Source organism: Panthera tigris, chromosome D1 (genome assembly GCF_018350195.1).
Source record: "Panthera tigris isolate Pti1 chromosome D1, P.tigris_Pti1_mat1.1, whole genome shotgun sequence".
Lineage (NCBI taxonomy): Eukaryota > Metazoa > Chordata > Mammalia > Carnivora > Felidae > Panthera > Panthera tigris.
The window spans coordinates 109,119,392-109,138,246 of NC_056669.1; the positions used below are offsets into that span (position 1 = coordinate 109,119,392).

The 18,855-nt window shown below is 44.4% G+C and overlaps 1 protein-coding gene across 1 annotated transcript in view; it reads left to right on the forward strand.

The window, feature by feature from the left end:
• Positions 1 to 5,739: 5,739 nt before the first annotated feature.
• Positions 5,740 to 18,855, forward strand: part of KDM2A (lysine demethylase 2A) — a 111,493-nt gene continuing 98,377 nt past the window's right edge. The window contains exons 1-2 of the mRNA XM_042959162.1: positions 5,740 to 6,170; positions 6,254 to 6,378. Coding sequence (XP_042815096.1) covers positions 6,100 to 6,170; positions 6,254 to 6,378 — 196 coding nt within the window. The 5' untranslated portion in view covers positions 5,740 to 6,099. The remainder of the gene's footprint in view (positions 6,171 to 6,253; positions 6,379 to 18,855) is intronic.

Consider the following 18,855-nt stretch of genomic DNA (forward strand, 5'->3'; position numbering starts at 1 on the left):
GTCTGCCGAGGACACAGTAGAAGACAACAGGCTGGGCTGGGAGAGAGGAATGCACACAGCAGGTGGAGAGTGGCAGAGTGATGGAGAGAAGGATGGAAAGAAAGAGACCTTAGGAGGGAGGTGATGATGAGAGGGGCACAGGCAGAGTCCAGGAAGAGAGGAAAATGGAAATCAGAGACACAAGGGGTAGGGAGGAAAGAAAGGCTTAGCAGCTAGAAAGGGAAAGAGGAGAAGCTCTAAGTCACTACTTATACTCCATGTCGATTTGCCTAAATATTGAAACATCTTTACTTAAAACTTTCCTTAAAACTAGAGGTCAGAAATGGGCGCCTGGGCGCTTGAGTTGGTTAAGCTTCTGACTTTGGTTTAGGCTCAGGTCATGATCTCACGATGGTTCATGAGTTTGAGCTGGGGTTGGGCTCCGTGCTGCCAGCATGGAGCCTGCTTGGGATTCTCTCTCTCCCTCTCTCTCTCTCTCTCTGTCCCTCTCCCTCCCTTGCTCATGCTCTCTCTCAAAATAAATAATAAACTTAAAAAAAAAAAAACAACAGAGGTGAGAAACATAGTAAATGCTCACAATTGGAGGTTATCATGTGCCAGACATTGAGCTTTAATACATTATTCATTTGAGAGTTAGGCATTTTCCTACTTCATAGATGAAAAACGGGCTTTGAGGAGTTCATTAGGATCAAATAGCTGGTAGAGAGTATACCTTCAGTCTCAGATGTCAAAGCTTTTTAACCACTAGTTATGCTACCTCTTAGGGCATCTTCGAGACAGATTTCTCTATGTTGGTTTAGACTTCTACTGCTTGAGACATCCCTATTTCCTTAACATTTAAGGAGTGCAGAGAAATTAGAAATAGATTAACTTACTTCATGAGACTACACAGTTCTCCTTTCGCCTACTAAAGTCTCCCAAAAGAAGTGGGTGATCTGGATTTTGACTCTTAGCACTTGTTGGGTCTCAGCTTTGCTCAAGAAGGCAGAGATGTGTTAATATCTTATTAAGGTACCAGCGTATTTCAACCAGGGGTCCTCTTCTCCATGTCTCTAGAAGGCACCTTTCTTTCCTTCTCATCTACTACTCTCTGCATCTGCCTGCAGTTACAGTTGAAGCCATACAGTTCATAGCTCTACTGCCCTTCTTGGGGAATCACCCAAAGTCTATTCTTGACAATGTCCTTTTAGGGCAAGCAGCGAGCCTCAAAATTACACCTTTGCCAATTGGGATTTGGGAGGAATCGCTAGGCACCTGACTATCTCTTATCTCACCCTGCACATCTTTCAAATATTAACAAAGAATGCTTGTGTATATCTGTTTAAACGCTATTCCTCCTCCCCCCCGCCCCGGCCCCGCCATGCAATGCACACTAGTTAAATAGCTTTCAACTGGAAAAGAGCTGGTTGCAATCTGACAAACTTTTACTCGCAGTTCTGTTCAAATTAAGTATTACTGTGACTGCTCTTAGAGCCTTCTTAGGTTTCCTCCCAGCATACCAACTGGGTTCAATCTGTAGGAGGTATCTTTTTGCTGAAAATGAGCAACTCACTCGGTGTTGACGGTTAATTACTTAAGGGGGTCGGAACCATAAGAAAAAGGGCAAAAGCAAGTTGAGCTACTGCTAGAGACCTCCTTCTCCTTCTCTTTTCGCTGAAGTATCCCACGGGTTACAAGGACAGGTGGCAAGGTAATAAAGCCATTTATTTTGCAAATAGCAATGAGGCCTAACACTTAATCTAAGGATAGCAAGGGTCCTCCTCTTCTACTGAAAAACAAAGCAAGCTGCTGCCTTTTTCTATACCTATAGACAGCCACTTGCCTCTGGGACCACGTCTGGTAGCACCAATGTGAAAGACTGCTGCTTTTAAGGTATATTTTACTGTAGTCTGAAAGACTTAAAAAGGCTTTGGACCTGATAAAGTTTCGGTGAAGATCTTCACATCCGTGCTCCTGAAAATCTAAGAAGTCTGAACAAAAACTGGTATCAGAATAAAGAATATTTCCCAGTGACTGGCATGCAAGAGGGTAAGGCCATATTAACAAATCTTTTTTTTTTTTTTAAGTTTTTATTTTAATCCCAGTTAACATACAGTCTAAGTTTCAGGTGTACCGTGCGGTGATTCTAGAATTCCACACACCACTGGGTGCTCATCACCCCAAGCGTGCTTAACAAACCTTTCATTTTGTTGGGAGATGCTGCGGTCTGCTATCGCAGAGCGCTGGACTCCTCTCTGTTAGAGTAATTAGGCAAGCTGTTTAACCTTTCCAAACTTCAATTGTCTATCTTTAACAGGAGTATAATACTACCAGGCACGTTAGCTTGACTCCTGAGGATGCTGTGAAACAAAGTAGAGACTGTCTGTAAAACTCCCGACGTATGCATGCAGAAAAACACCGTGTGGTAATAAATAATAATACCTTGGGTTTACATAGTGCCTTTACCCAAGAGTTCAAATCTTAATAGAAATAGGAGCTATCATTATTTCAATTGTCTTTATCATCTTCCTAAAAGAGTTGAAGGCTGTTTATAGAAGTTATATGATTCACTCCATTCCTCCCCTGCCCCGCATCCCCGGATCCCAGGAATCAGAGGTTAAAGACTGGGAACCCAAGGCAGGGAGAAAAAGATCTGTGTGACACCTCTCGGCAAGAGTGTAGTGCAGCCAACAGTGCCGACCCGGATGCGTAACGCCCAAGCCACGGTCCTTTATGGGATTTATAATTTAAACGGGCCCCAAAGCACGAGATTGGCTGGGGAAATGCCCTGATCGCGGTTGGGCTGCTCGCATGGCGTTGCTCAGATACCTCCGGCCGGGCTCCGTCGACGTCCCCAGCCTGCTAGCCCGTCGGGCAGCTGTCGAGCTGCGGGAGCCTGTTCGTGGGCAGGGCCGGCGCGGCTCGGGCGGCCGCTGCCCCGTCGCTGACCCTCGCGCGAAGCTGCGCGCACCGAGAGGAGACATCTTCCCGGCCGGGCCTCCCGCGCCCGCCGCGGCCCGGGGCGGCGGGGTCGGCCCGGGGGCCGGGGCGACCCGCGCACCCCTCCGTGGGGGCGCCCCGACTCGCCGGGGGCGGGGTCACGTCCCACCCGGGGCGCCGGGGGGCACCGGCGCCGCGGAAACCTGAGCGTGGCCGAGGAGCGGGGGCTTCCAGGGCCACCTCCCCGGGCGCCTCGGGCCCGCAGTGGGCGCGCCGGCCGCCGCCGCCCCCGGGCCGTCGCGGAGACCACTCCCGCGCCTGGTACCTGTGGACGCCCTTGTCAAGCGCCTGGAGCTCCCCCGGGGGAGCCGAGCCCAGGACAGACATGCTACTCCCGTTTCCTGCCCCTTCGGAGCGGCGAGGAGTGGGTGAGGCGGGGCCGAGCCGCTGCACCGAGGAGACCCCGAGCCGGGGGCGAACGGGCCCCGCGGCGGGGGCGCTGGGGCCTGCCCGGGGATGGCGGGCAGGCCGTCCTCGGCCCACTGGCCGGCGGGCGAGGGGAGGGCAGCCCGCGCAAAGGCGCCCCTTCTCTGCGGCCCCTCGCCCTGGACAGGCCCGAACACGGCGCCGAGGTCGGACCGGCCGGGCCCAGCAGCCTGACCCCGGGAGACCCCGCTTTGAGGCGGGCAACGGCTGCTCTGGCCCAGGCCGCCTGGCCTTCAGGTTGTGTGACTGTGACGGGCCGACTGGGGCAGAGGGCGGCTGAAAGGGAACGGGGCGCTTCTCCCTACTGCTTGTGGGGGGGGGGTGGTTGTGCTTTGTGGGGGGTCGGGGGGGGCCACCACCCTCCCGGGAGAGGTGGGGGAGGGCCGCCGGCGCAGCTGGCCGGCAAGGGGCGGGGTCACAGAGGCGAAGTCTGTGTGTTCGAGCGAGGGCGTGTGGGAGGGGAGGGCGCGCGCGGAGGAGGATCCTGGCCTGCGCGCAGGCGCGAGCAGCAGGTCGGGCCCGAGCCCAGGAAGAAGGCCCTCGGGGAGCGGGGGCGGTGGGCCGGCGGGAGGGCGGGCGGGCTGACGCGAAGGGGGGCGGGGAGCCGCGTCGGCGTCGTCGGGCGCGGGCGATTCGAGGCCGACGCATCCGCGCGTGCGCGCGCCGCGGAGTGTCCGCGTTAGAGGGGAGTGACGCGTGCGCGTTCACGTGCGCCCTGGAGAGCGGTAAGAAACGAAGGGAGGCTTGGAGGGGGGTGGGGGTGGAGGCGAGCCGGAGGAGGGGTGGGGGGGCGGCGCCTGCGCAGTGCGCCGCGGAGCTGTGTGTATGTGAGAGTCTGACGGGTTCAAAATGGCGGCGGCTGCTTCAGCGGCTCCTCCTGTGTGAGGGAAACAACACCCCTCCCCGGCGGCAGCGGCGGCGGCGGCGGAGGCTGCGGCTCGCAGAGCACCTTCCCAGCGGCTGGGCCTGTCGCCGCTCCGTCTATCCTGGGCAGGGGGCGCTCCGGGAGGAGGGGCAACGCCAGGGGGCCCATCCCCCGGAGTCCCTCCTCTGCGACTGGGGAGTAGCCGGGGGCTCGTCCCGCAGCGCGGAGCCCCGGCCGAGGGGGAGACGCGAGGGGAGCCCGGGCCCCCAGCCCGGCGCGCCGCGCCGCTCCCGCCCTCTCCGCCCCCCGGGGCCGGGGCCCGCGTTCCGGGGGGCCGGGGCGGCGCGGGGAACCTCGGGCCGGCCGGTCTCAGCTGATCGGCCGCCGCTCCTGGGCTCCGGAGGCGGCCGGGCGGCTGCTTGCCTAGGGCACGGCGAAGAGGGCGCTCCCCGCGGCCGGGGGCTGGCTCGGGGCTCGGGCTCGGGCTGCTGACCGCTGGCCCGGGGGAGGCGGGGGCGCCCCGGGCTCGGCGCCGAGGGGTCGCGCTCCCCTCTCCTGACGCCTCCGACTGCTGGTCTCCGAAGCCTGAAGAGGAGGTTTGATTCAGCAACTGTTTCCTCTTTTCCGGGTCGCCCTGACCCTCTCTGGATAGTGGGTTGATCCACGGAAAAAACCGAAGACGACGTTTGGGATTTAATTTTTCCTCTCAGTTTTTGGAATCTTTTACTTCTCACTTGGACAAGAACTCACGAGCAAAATCCCCGGTGAGATTCCCCCTCCGCGGCCCCCCCCCCCCTGGAAGTTTGGTTCACCGTGGCATCTGAAGTCTTAATGTAAAGTTTCTATTTCTTTTTCCGATGGGTGAACCATTGAAACGCCTTTCCTTGCGGCGATCCCGGCGAGATTTGCCATTTTCCTGGCCGGCCCTGGCTGCTTTCAGTCCCGGGCGACACTCGCCCAGGGGGTGCAAACACGGTCTCTTTCCCTCCCGACTTGGGACAAGGGCTTCCTCTAGGAGGGCTCTGCCACAAACTGCTCTTGCAAACTGTGTCATTGGGTCCTCTGGTCTTGGAGCAGTTTTGAAAGGATGCTATTAACGTGGCTGTAATGTAGTTACAAAAAGGAGAAAAAAAAAAAATCTGCGTTCCCTATGGAAGCCATTATCCTTGAGAATATTTAGAAAAAAGAAAAACCTTTCTTGGTATTATAGATCGACGGTGGTGCAAACCGGTCGTAATTTTTGGAAAAGATGTATTTTACTTGTTTCTCTGGATGGATTCGCTCATTTTATTACTTTATCCCAAAGGATCTAATGGAATTTTTGAACCTGATATGCAACTCTCTTGAATTTGTTTCAGAGTTGTACACATCTTGGTTGGGGTGGAGTGTTGGTTTGGGAATGAAAAGATCCAGGGAGTCTGGGAAGGAAGGCGACGATTGTGTGCGGCTTTGCTAGAGGGGTATGGGAAATTGTTTTGGAATCTTTTCTTTAAATCCTGATTTCTTGTCCTCTTTTTATGTCGTCTGCCCTTTTCCTCCCCCCTTCAGTTTCTAATTACCATTGAGAGAGAACTAATTTGATTGGGATCTGGATTAGTTCAGTGCCTGCTTCACCTGGTCAGCTCTCTACACATAAAAGTCTCCCCCCACCTCTTTTTTTTTTTTTTTTTTTTTTTTTGGCTATTGCTGCCATCAAGGGGAGGCTTGCTTATTGTAGTCCTGTGGGGAAAAACAGTGGTGTGTGGCCCATCCACCAGGAACTGAAACCAGCATCACCTCCTTCTGCCTAGGCCTCGGACAGTTGTAACGTGATTAATGTTGGTCATGACATGGAACCACTTGCCCGAGAGCAGAGGGGTCTCAGGCTGATGAAGAGGAACCAGATTTGTCAGCCTTTAACTTACACATATCTTAAATCTTCTTTCTCTGAAAGCTTGAGTTTGAGGATGAGTTCTCATCTCTGCTCATATCATTATTCTTTAGTGTTGCAATCTGGTTCCTAAGGAGGAAGAGGAAGGCAGCCCTGGAGTGGTTTCTTTACAGTAATTTCAACAGAAGAGTGAGAGATGGAACCCGAAGAAGAAAGGATTCGTTACAGCCAGAGATTGGTTAGTATTTTATCCTCCTTTTTTTTTATTTTTTTTTTTCCAATTTTGAAGCACAATAACTGTTTTGTTTCTATTTGTGAACCTACTATCATTAAAACTTTTCAGGTGGCCTTTCTGTGTACCAGAGGAAAGAAGGTATATTCATTTGGTTTTTAGGCCAAGCAGTTAGAGCCTTAATACTCATCCTGTTTGGAAATGGACTTGTATGTGTAGTCTTAATTTCTGTACAAACTATTGTAAATCAAAGGATTTTGTGGATTACAACGTGACAAGGATCACTAATTTTGCAATACTGATACTGTAATCTGATTAAGTTAGATTCGAATGTAAATTTTAGGGGCGAAACTGAGGAAGGATAGTTCTATATCATTTTGTAGATTATGGTGTGTCAGGATTTGTGGCTTTGAGCTGGGGAGTAGAACTATGGATTTTTATTTTTATTTTTTAACACACAAGTAATACTGATAGGTTTAGAGGGTTGGTGGGTATTGAGTGAGAAAATGTGGAATACCAAAAGTTCTGTGTTTTGTATTTTTGGGAGGGAAATATGAGATGCATCTTGTTGAAAGAAATTTTTACTTAGTAATGATTTGGAGGGAATTTCCTTGTGTGTGCATATGAATGCTTGCTGCTTTAAGACCTACTTTCAGGGTTTCCCTATTGGAGTTTAAGAATTTGATTTTGGTATTTCCTAGTGAAAGAGAACTTTATTAATATTCTCACCATCTATTTCAGAAATTTGAATGTGTGTCTGTAGAGTAAGGTTTGGGGAAAACCAAAGAATTGTCTGTACTGTGTGAATTTTGGTAAACTGAAAGACCTAGAAGATTACTGAAGGAATTTGTGGTGGTCTTCTTTAGGTCTGCATTTTAGACTGAATTTGGGGGGGAAAAGAGTGATTCTATAATCTATTTTCTGATGATCTCCACTCTTTTTGAGCAAAGGCTACTTTTTCTTTTTTTAAATGTGACTCTTACAAAGGTGTGGAGTGCATTGGCAAGTATATCTAGCAGGCGTATGTTCTGGCAAGTCTTATTTCAGGGATTTGCCTCTTGTCTCCCAATTCGTGTATTGAGAATACATTTCTTTAGCTTTTAGAAATAAACTACGTGTATCAGTAGTGAAATTTTGTGTGCTAAGGATTGGTTTTTGTTTTGACATTTCTTAAGCTTTGGGAACGTAGAAGAAAGGATGCTGCAAAATTCTCTTCCCAGGTGATTATTCCCAGCTCTATATGGGGAATTCATTTGTATCATGTCAGGCCTGTAAGAATTGTTGAGCTGTTACATAAATACCTGAGGGATCTTGGATCTTGGGATCCAGTCTTTCAAAGGAAGAGCCTTTTCTTCAGCTAGCAAAAGTTCTTCACATTTTTTAACATTTTTAAGATAGGGAGGTAGCAGTAAGGAGATCCAAGGAATCTGTGACTTTTGTTCTGGCAAGTTTTTTTTTTTTTTTTTAATCATAAAGTGCTACCTGTTGCACACATTAACCCTTTCCTTATCTAGCATATTTTTTCTTTTGGTTCATGTGCTATTGTAGCAGTGTTGTATAAGAGGGTACATCAGGTATTTTGGGGGCTCTTATTTAGAATTTTGGGTGATAATTCTGAAGTTTAGAGTGACTGATGTCTGTTTTCCTTTTTTTTTTTTTTAGTTTTTTTAAATGTTCATGTATTTTAGAAAGAGAGAGAGCTCGCACACACACGGGAGGGGCAGAGAGAGAGGGAGACGCAGAATCCGAAGCAGGCTCCACGCTCCTCACTGTCTGCACAGAGCCCTGCGGCGCAAGGCTCAGACTCACTAACTGTGAGATCATGACCTGAGCTGAAGTCGGATGCTTAACCAGCTGAGCCACCCAGGCGTCCCATGTATTTTCCTTTCTAAGATTACATGACCAAATTATATCTGAAGTGTAAATCCCTTCTATACCATAATTTTTTATGTGAGAGCATGTTGGCAGCTTATTTGAGTGACAAGTTTGCCTACCAAACTTCATGTCTCTCTCTCTCTCTCTCTCTCTCTCTCTCTCTCTCTCTCTCTCTCGTGAGTGCTCCTATTGATCCAACATTGATTAAGTTAGATCTTACTTGAGGAATTTTAAGACTATAAAGGCTGATTTTTATAGTAGTTAACTATTTTTTAACACCTTGTCTTTAGGCTGAAGTGTAGAACTTATTTTTGTTTTGCAGTTGTTGGTCATAGAGGATAAAGTTTGAAAGAGACAAATGACAGGTTTATTTGGCTTAGTGATTAAAATTTGCATGATCTCGTATAATATATATTTGTCAAATTGAATGGAATTATCTAGTACATTGATTATAGTGTTTTTAAATGTTACTTCCATGTTGTTTTAGGGGGCAAAACCTAAATAGGCATCCCTCTGTGATATACCTTCAAAGTAGCCTCTTGAGAGAGAAAACAATACCAGTATTAAAAGCCTGAGTCTAGACTCATTTTGGAATGACTTTTTTGTATTTAGGACCTTTTACCTATCTTTAAGAAAAAAAAGTTGTATTTTTATTAGTAAGAATACTGTTAATAGTAATGATCTAACAATAGATCATATCAGTGCTTTTTGCTGATGATATAGGTATTTCTCAAGTGCATAGGCTGAATTTGTTTATATCCTCTTTGTCATTTTGTAAAGTCAGAAACAGCTCGTTTAAAAAAAATGGCATGCCTTTTGCCAATCTATTTACTATTACATGTGGAAGAGAATTGTACCTTTGAAGATGGTGTGTATGTAGTACATTTGGGATATTCGCTCTACTTTCTGGAGCGAGAATGCTTGTTTTGCAGAGTAGGAAATGACAAGGGTGGGCGAACAATGTTTGATTATTCCTAAGCAAGACATTGTTTTGTTTTTTAATGAGAAGATTAGTAGTTTTGTGTATAGATTCCTAGAACAAAGCCAGATAGATCTCTAAGGCAAATTGATACACTTGAAAGGGTAGTCCAGTGAGAGGGATAGAAGCTTCAGTGTTGGCGATGGGTGGGCATTTGGTTGTCCTGAGGTAAAGAGGATTTATTTCCGTGTTTCTGGTAAATTTAGATGGAGAACCTTATTGAGAAATACTGACAAGTACTGAAGATGGAACTTTTTTTTTTTCCCATTTGATTTCACGAGCCAAAGTGTTGGAGTAGTTTTGGATGTTTGTTACTATCCGTGTATATTTAAGTATTTATTTGTAGGGAATGTTCAGTATAATACCTTACAGTTTCTTAATCTAAAATGTTAAGTTAAATCCTTAGCAATTATAATGATCTTTCAGGTTTCTAAAATCATACCAATCCAGAGCAATCCTTATTATTGCATAGAAAATCAAGGGCAAAATAATGTGCATTTAAATGCTTAAGATTTCTATGCTATGTAGTATCACTTTAACATGGGACTTTTTCCACTTTTATTGGAAGAGATGGCCCTTGTTAAATATTTTAATACACTGGATTACGATATGTGCCTTCAACGTGTATAATATTTTGTACACATTGTTACATTTAGTATGGAAAAAATTCATTAGCTTCTGCCAAAGGCAGTTGTAGAAACAAACGGACACCTAAATCATTGTAAAAGAAAGTGAAGACAGTATACTTCCTGGTAAAAGAAATTATGTAACCTGAATATTTTTCCTCCTGAATTCGCCTAAGTCTAGTGGTGTTATCTGAAGAAGGAGTTGTCGATTTACTTGAGAATTCAATTTGCTTGTCAATCTTGATGATGACATTAAGAGATATTCTAAAGGATGTTCTTATACTATTGGATGTTCAGTACTGTTAATGTTCCCAACATACGGTTTTCTTCGAATCAGTTAAATCATTTATCTTTTGTAAGAAACTGGGGGCACTGAAGCCCTAGTGATATTCTCACCGTTCTTTGGGTTACCCTTAAAAATTGTCTTCCCAGATTCAGCAGCAGTTACCAGATCATCCCTTTTGCAAACAGTCCTACTCTGAATGAGTGGTCTTTCTGACCACACTAAGGTCTATTCTGACCAAGAATGGACTAGGCAAAATAAAATCCTAGTTTTAAGCCATTTTTTTCCTAGCATGAAAGTATCATACTGTTAACAACTGGAAAAAAATTAAGATGATCTAAATTGTTGAATTTGCTTACTTATAATTATTTCATTAGACTTAACCTTCAACTGTGTTGGTGGAGGAGTACATTGTTCCGAGTGTTGCAGCCTCCTCACTGATGATGTAGGAAAAACTTGTTGCCCATTTTTTGGGTGATTCAAAATGCAAATAATGAGGGAGCTAATTCTTTATTCTTACGCATCAGTCTTCCACAGTAAGCTATATTTTAGGGACACATAATGAGGACTGTATTTAAGCCCTATCACTTTCTCTTGTTTTATTTTGCTGAGCACTAATCAGTACCATACTTGTTTGTTTGTTTGTGCATCTCTCTCCTTTGGAGTATATGCTCCTTGAGAGTTGAGACTTTCTTTTTGTTTATGGTATATACTGGATGCTTCAAATAGTGCCTTACACATAGAAAGTGCTCAATAAGTAGCCTCAAAAAAAAAGAGAAAGTACTCCGTCTACAACACAGAAAGGGCTCAATAAGTATTTGTTGATGTTGTTGAAAGCCCTGATAAATACTTTTCTTTGCTACCAATTTCTTGAGTGCTAGGAATAAGCCACTGGAATGGAGGAGAGTTTGGTGACTGGGGATGAGCCAAATACCTGGGTATGTCTTGCAGTGTACATAGAACCAGAAGCTACTTTTGAGAGAGAGAATGAGTGGTAGAGGGATAGAGAGAATCCTAAGCAGGCTCCACGCTGAGCATGGACGTGAGGCTCAATCTCACAACCATGAGATCATGACCTAAACTGATATCAAGAGTGAGATGCTTAATCAACTGAGCCACCCAGGCGCCTCGAACCAGAAGCTTTAAGCTATGACGATATATATACAGATATAATATATATACACATACATATTAATATATATACATATATATGTGTATGTATATATATGTAATATATGTATATATATCGTATATGCTTAGCACACATCCCAGATGAACATATTTACATATTTATAGTGTTTGGGCCATTACAAATGAAAAAATGTTAACTTTAAAAGCTCATTCTGAATTTTAAGTTCTCCTACCCCTAATCTTGTCCTAAATCTTCTATTTCAAGGTTTTAGCTGGCTTTTAGATAGCCTTAAAGTTGCAGAGTTGCAAGTGATGGTGTTTGTGTTATTCTCAAGTTTTGGTTTTGATCATTAAGCCAAAGAATTGATATATTTACTGTATACCATACAGAGAGACATGGCATTATTTTATGTCCTGCAAAATTTTTCTTCTTGGGGGCGCCTGGGTGGGTCATTCAGTTAAGCATCCAACTCTTGATTTTGGCTCAAGTCACGATCTCATGGATCATGAGATCAAGCCCCATGTCAGGCTCTGTGCATGGAGCCTGCTTGTGATTCTCTCTCTCCCTCTGCCCCTCCCCTGCTTGCTCGCTCTCTCTCTCAAAATAAATAAACGTTAAAAAAAATTTTTTTTTCTTCTTGGGAAGTGGACATCCTTGACTGTAGTTTTCATTAATTTGCTCTGTGTAATCTCATTTTTGGAATAATCCTGTATTGTTGCTTTGTGCTTTTATGTCAACAAATGTTAGAATTCAGTAAGCATTTATGAGCCACGTACTAGGCTGAGTTCTTTCATATACATTACCTTATTTAATTCTCAAAACTGCCTATAAGGTAGATGGTATAGTTTTAAACTTTTTTTTTTTTTTTAATGGAAATGGAACCTTTAGCCTGTGACTTGGCCAAGATCACAAAGTTGGTGAGGAATGGAACCAGACCTTGAACCCCATGTTTCTTGTGTCACACCTTGTCATCTTTCTAGCAGTGTTATCTCATACAGAAAACAAATGATAGCCACTCCTGTTGTAGAAAGTTGCAGACTAAGTACTTTCTCGTTTTTTGAAACTGCTTTTAAAATTTCTTCCCTCACAGATCCTAACATCCTAAATGAGATAGCTACAAATATTTGACAGTCAGTGTTTTATCATGTTTAGAAAAAGTTGGCACATTCTTTTTGTGAACTTTGAGCTTATTGCACTTGATCTATTAAAACAGCAGTATTTGTGCAGTTTGTGTGTATGTCAAGCCTTTTATTTATGCATGTCACTCATATCATTGTTTTCTGTTTTAAATTTTAGGTTCTTGGGGGTTTTCTCTATCTGTGAGTACTTGGTAAAAACTTAAACCATAAAGATAGAAGGCAGCAGATAGTGACCAAGCGAGTGGTTTTGGCAGATACAGTGGTGAAGGCCTCCTTCAGGTAGGTAGAGAGGAGGAGGGAAGAGGGTGGCCTTACAGGAGGTAAAGACAGCATAAGCTTTACTATGGAGTGGGACACTTATTAGGCCTATCCTGAGGATGCTCATTAGATTCGTAGGACTAAAGTAGATTTGTTTTGGAAGGCACTGTTCATAATGTTGGGAACATACTTTAAACAATTATGAAGGCCAGGTATGGACCGTAGAGAGCCATTGGAAGTTGTGGTTTGTTTTTAATCAAATAGCAATTTGATCAAAGTGGTGTTTTAGAGTAATATTTTTGCAGTTTCAGGTCTGGGATGTGTCCAAAAGAATATTGAAATAAGTTATCTCTTAAGGTGATAGGTATCTGAGCTCTAGGGCAGTGGTTCTCCAAGTGTGGTTCCCTCACCAGCAGCATCAGCATTATCTGGGTATCTGGGAACATGTTAGAAATGCAAATTTGGGGGACCCTGCTCTGTATTTACTGTATTAGAAACCCTGGGTTGGGGCCCAGCAATCTGTGCTTTAACAGGCCAGGTGATTCTGATACATGCAGAAGTTTGAGAACCACTGTTCTGGGGAATAGTTAATAGAAATAGAAAGGGAGGAAAAATGAAGGACTCACAAAACTTGGTGACTGATGGCTAGCAGCATGTTATGATGGAAAAAAGTGCTTGATTGGGGATCACAAGTGCTGAGTTTCAGTATCATCTTAATCACCTGCTGTTTTGACAAGAGAACTGACCTGTCATAGAGGGAATTGTACTTAGGGATTTCTGAGGATTTGGGAGGCGAATGAAGAATTAAGGTGGACCCTGGGATTAAGTCTGGGTTATTAGAAAGATCAGGAAGGAGTTTTAAATTTTTTTTTATGTTTATTCATTTTTGAAAGACAGAGAGAGACAGAGCACAAGCAGGGGTGGGGTGGTAAGAAAGGGGGACACAGAATCTAAAGCAGGCTCCAGGCTCTGAGCTGTCAGCACCAGGGCCCGACGTGGGGCTTGAACTCATGAACCGTGAGATCATGACCTGAGCCGAAGTCAGACGCTCAACCAATTGAGCCACCCAGGCGCCCCTTTAAATTTTTTTTAATGTGTATTTGTTTTTGAGACAGAGACAGAGCATGAGTGGGGGAGGGTCAGAGAGAGAGGGAGACACAGAATCTGAAGGAGGCTCCAGGCTCTGAGCTGTCAGCACAGAGCCAGACGCGGGGCTCGAACTCACAGACCGTGAGATCTTGACCTGAGCCGAAGTCGGAAGCTCAACCGACTGAGCCACCCAGGTGCCCCAAAGGAAGGAGTTTTGAAAGGGAGAGGAGAGAATATTGGGTAGATGTTTTAGAAAATTGGAACAGATTACTTAAAGCAAGGGTTCTCGACTGGGTGTGAGTTTGCCTCTTTGGGATATTTGGCAATATCAGGAGACATTTTTTTTTAATGTTTATTTATTTTTGAGAGAGACAGAGTGTGGGCAGGGGAGGGTCAGAGAGAGAGGGGGACACAGAATCTGAAGCAGGCTCTAGGCTCCGAGGAGGTGTCAGCACAGAGCCTGACATGGGGCTTGAACTCATGAACTGTGAGATCATGACCTGAGCTGAAGTTGGATGCTTAACCAACTGAGCCACCCAGGTGCCCCTGGAGACATTTTTGATTGTCAGATTAGGGAAGTACTACTGGTATTCTAGTGAGTAGAGGCCAAGGATGCTGTTAAAATATCCTAAATGCACAGCTCAACCCCCCACAGAGGAGGGTTATCTAGTCCAGAATGTCAACAGTGTGAGATTGAAAACCCTGATTTAAAGAGAAATATCCAGTAGATAGGTTCTATGTTTCCATCCTGATTTTCTGCTGTTAATCTTAAGAGTTTTAAGCCTAACACAGAACATTTCAAAAGCCTTCTCAAACTGCGTTTCCCTAGGGCTTTGCCCAAAGGGTTTTGGGCATTGTATGAAGGGTTTTGTTGTCCATTGTCAAAAACTAAATGGTTATGGAAAATCCTCAACCCAGGTGCCAATTTAATACTCCTTTTAATTTATCTTGAAATCAGTTTATTTGGATAACCAAAGTAAGTAAGTCTGCACTGTCTTGAGATCAATAATTAAGTTACAACAAGAAATTTCCTTTTGATATACTCTTTGAAGGATAGAAAAATGAGATAAAAGCTGTGGTACTGATGTGAGCAAATATTGAAATATAATGAATTGCCCTGTAGCTCAATACCCTATGACCATTCTTAAGAAACAACTTCATGAGCTGGTTGTGGCCCTCAGTGTGAATTCAGGGTAGCCCCAACCTTAATCCATCTCTTGATGTCCATGGATCATGGAAGCTAGGAACTCTTTCTTGTCAGGGCAGTAATCTGGCCAACACACTCTTGTTTCTGACAGTGACTTCAAGAGAATGTAGATTCATAAATACAGTGATCACTGTATAGTACTTTCATAGTTTCCAAAGTACTTCTCTGTTTCTTGTGTCTTTTGATCCTTCATCATAATCCAGGGGGAGGGGGTTGCCAGAACTTGAGGATGGTGCTACCATGTTGCACAATTCCCGAAGGTGCCATTCAGATATCTGAATCTATCTGAAAGGTGCCCTTGGAGTTGTGTGGTGAACAAAAAAAAAATGGTGAGCCTTTTTGAGTGGATAAGATAAAGGAAAAGTCACCCTGTGTATTTAAAACAAGGTAGGAAAAAGTCCGATCTGATGGATAATAGTACACATTAATTGAGTGCATACTTTGTGCTTGGTGCTGCACTTTACACATATAACTGACTTAATTCTCAGCAACCCTTTGAGATAGGTTCTGTGATTCCCGTTTTCTGGTTTGGAAACTGAGGCAAGTACAATTAAGTAACTTGTCTGAGGTTAGGTTATCCAGCCAACAAGAGTAAGAGTCAGGATCCAAAGTGGGCAGTCTGGCTACCAAGCCTTCTAAACCGTACTGCCTCTTTTTCTACTTTGTTGAAGGACAGTTTGTATATGTTTTGTTGCTGAACTTTGGGTGTTCCCCAGGTAATCTTTTCTCATTCAAGAGATTCATTCGCATAAATGTTTGTTCAGTGCTTTCACTGTGCCAGCTACTTGGGCCTTACTTTTTAGAACTTCCAAATACTGTGCTTTCAAATAGTGCTGATTGCTTTGAAGAAATTAAGAAGTTGATGAAATACAGTTGAGCCCGGGACAACATGGGGGCTAGGGGCAGTGACCCTCTGCACAGTTGAAAATCCATGTGTAACTTGTGACTCCCCAAACACTTAAGTCGTAATAGCCTATTTTGACTGGAAGCCTTCCTGCAACATAAAGAGTCAATTAACATAAGTTTTGTATGTTATATATATGTTGTATTCTCTTTTTAAATGTTTATTTTGAGAGACAGTGTGCACACGCATGCATGTGAATATGAGCAGGAGTGGGGGCAGAGAGAGAGAATCCCAAGCAGACTCCATGCTATCAGTGCAAACCCTGATGCAGGGCTTGATCCCACGAACTGTGAGCTCATGACCTAAGCTGAAATTAAGACGCTCAACCAACTGAACCAACCACCCAGGCACCCCTGTTGTATTCTTATGATAAAGTAAGTTAGAGAAAATGTAAAGAAAATCATAAGGAAGAGAAAATACATCTACAATACTGTGCTGTGTTGATCAGAAAAAATCTGCATGTAGGTGAACCCATGCAGTTCAAACCCATGTCGTTCAAGGGTCATCTGTACTTACTAGGGTAAGGATTGCTCCTTGAGATTAGATGATCACTAAAGGCTCCCTGAGAAGATGGCATTTTGTGACTGAGACCTGAAGGATGTGTGGAGTCATTCTTGTGAAGTTCAAGGGCTTAGGGGACCAAATCTGTGTCAAAAGAGCTCTGGGTAGAGGGACCAGCTAATGTAAAATCCTGTGGTATGAATGAGAAAATATTATAACTTTGTGTCAGACACCAAACAAAGACACTGGGATACAGTGATGAGCAAGACAGGCATGGTCCTTTTGTCATGAAGCTTACAGTCCGGTGGGGAAGTCAGTAATTAAATATTTCTGCTAGTAATGTCAATTATAGTTACGCAAAGGACTACAAAGGTAAATATAGGATGCAGTGAGAATATATTATAAGGTGACCTAATCTAAACTTCAGGAGTGGGAGGAGGCATAGAGAACACTTTTCCCGAGAAAGCCTTTAAAACTGAGACCTGGGGGCTCCTGGATGGCTCAGTTGGGCGTAAGCGCCCAACTTCAGTTCAGGTCATGATCTCGCGGTTCATGGGTTCGAGCCCTGTGTTGGGCTCTCCACTGTCAGCATGGAACCGGCTTTGGATCCTTGGTCTCCCTCTTTCTCTGCCCCTACCTCCCCCCACCGCCCAAAAGTAAGTAAACTTAAAAAAAAAAAAAGTAAAACTGAGACCAGAAGGGTAAGAGGTAACCAGTCAAAAAGGAAGCCATTAGCATATGCAGAAACCCTGAGATTGGAAGGAATCTGATGTGTTTGAAGAACCTACCAACCAAGCAAGACCAAAAAGGCTAGTGTAACTGCAAAGAAGCAGATGGAGGAGAGAGTTAAAATCTTGACAAGATAGTCAGGGGTCAGGTCAAGTAGGGCTTTATCTTGAAGATGGTGGGAAGGCAGAAGTTTATCAGAGGACTAATATGGGTGGACTGATAAACAGCTGCAGGATAGGGAAGGGATCAGGGAGGGAGGGAGAATGGATTTGATGACGCCAAGTAGGAGGCTACTACAGTGGTTGAGGTAAGACGGCAATATAGTTGCGAATGTGGGCAGTGGAATTCGGGAGGTTATGGAATATTTAGAAAATAGAATCATAGGACTTTGGTTCCTTGGATACATGGGAGGGTGAGTTTAAGGGGGTACATGTAAACATGCCTCTCAAGGTTTTCTCATGTGAATGGCTTGTAGTGTAGTCCTTTTATCAAGATAGGGCACACTGAAAGAAGGGCAGGGCTGGAGATAGAAGGGAAGAACGTAAGCTCAGTTTTGAGTAAGTTTGGATAGATTGAATGTGAGATACCTATGAGACATCTGGTAGAACTGTTGAGTAGGTAACTGGTTCTGGGCCACAGGAAGGGTTTGTTGTGTCTCGTTGGCATAGGTATGGTCAATGAAGTTGGGTAGACGTGGAGTAAGCTTACAAAGGTATTGCGGGGGGTAGGGGTGTGCAGAAAAGTATGAGGAAAATCAAAAGAGACTGTTATCTTGGAAGACAGGAAACTGTGGTACTGTTTATCAAGCACCGTGTTAAGCATTTGTGTATTTTTACTCACTTAATGCTCATAACTATGAAGAAGGTGCTTTTATTTCAATTTTATAGATCGGGAAAATGATAGAAGAAGGGGCTACATAAACAACATTTCATACTGAGAATGTAAAAAAAGAGGAGGGCAGTGGTCAGGTGAGGTGGATGCTACCCAGAGGCTGAGATTTTCATTGGATTTGGCAACATAGAGGTTAATGGTGACTAAACAGGGGTTTCAGTGGCATTTGGGAGAACACATCAGATAAATGTTACATTAAACATCATGAAGGAAGAGACATTTAGAGACATTGGCTGTGAAGAGAGAAGGGGAGCAGGTTGTAGCTACAAGTTAAAGTGTAGGATCCAGAGAAGGCTCTCTTAGGTTTTTGTGTGTTATATTTTAAGATGGAAGAGACCACTGCTTTTTTTTTTTTTTAATGGTGTTATCAACTATTACTCCTTTGTCTGTTATCCCTCATGTTTAATCAGTAGCTAAGACCCGATGAATTACTAGTATTCATTGTTAGATAGTTCCCACTGCCATTTAAATTAAAAAAAATTTTTTTTTTAATTTGTTTTAATGTTTATTTATTTTTGAGACAATGTGAGAGACAGAGTGCAAGCAGCAGAGGGACAGACAGAGGGAGACACAGAATCTGAAGCAGGCTCCAGGCTCCGAGCCATCAGCACAGAGCCCAACGCGGGGCCTGAACTCACAAACCATGAGATCATGACCTGAGCCGAAGTCAGACGCTTAACCGACTGAGCCACTCAGGAACCCCTAAATTAAAAAATTTTTAATTTTATTTACTATTTATTTTTTAAGTAGATTTCACGCCCAATGTAGAGCTTGAATTCATGACTCTAAGGTTAAGAGTCAGATGCTCTACTGACTGAGCCAGCCAGCCAGGTGTCCCTCCGTCATTTCTTAATGTTTATGCTCCAAGGT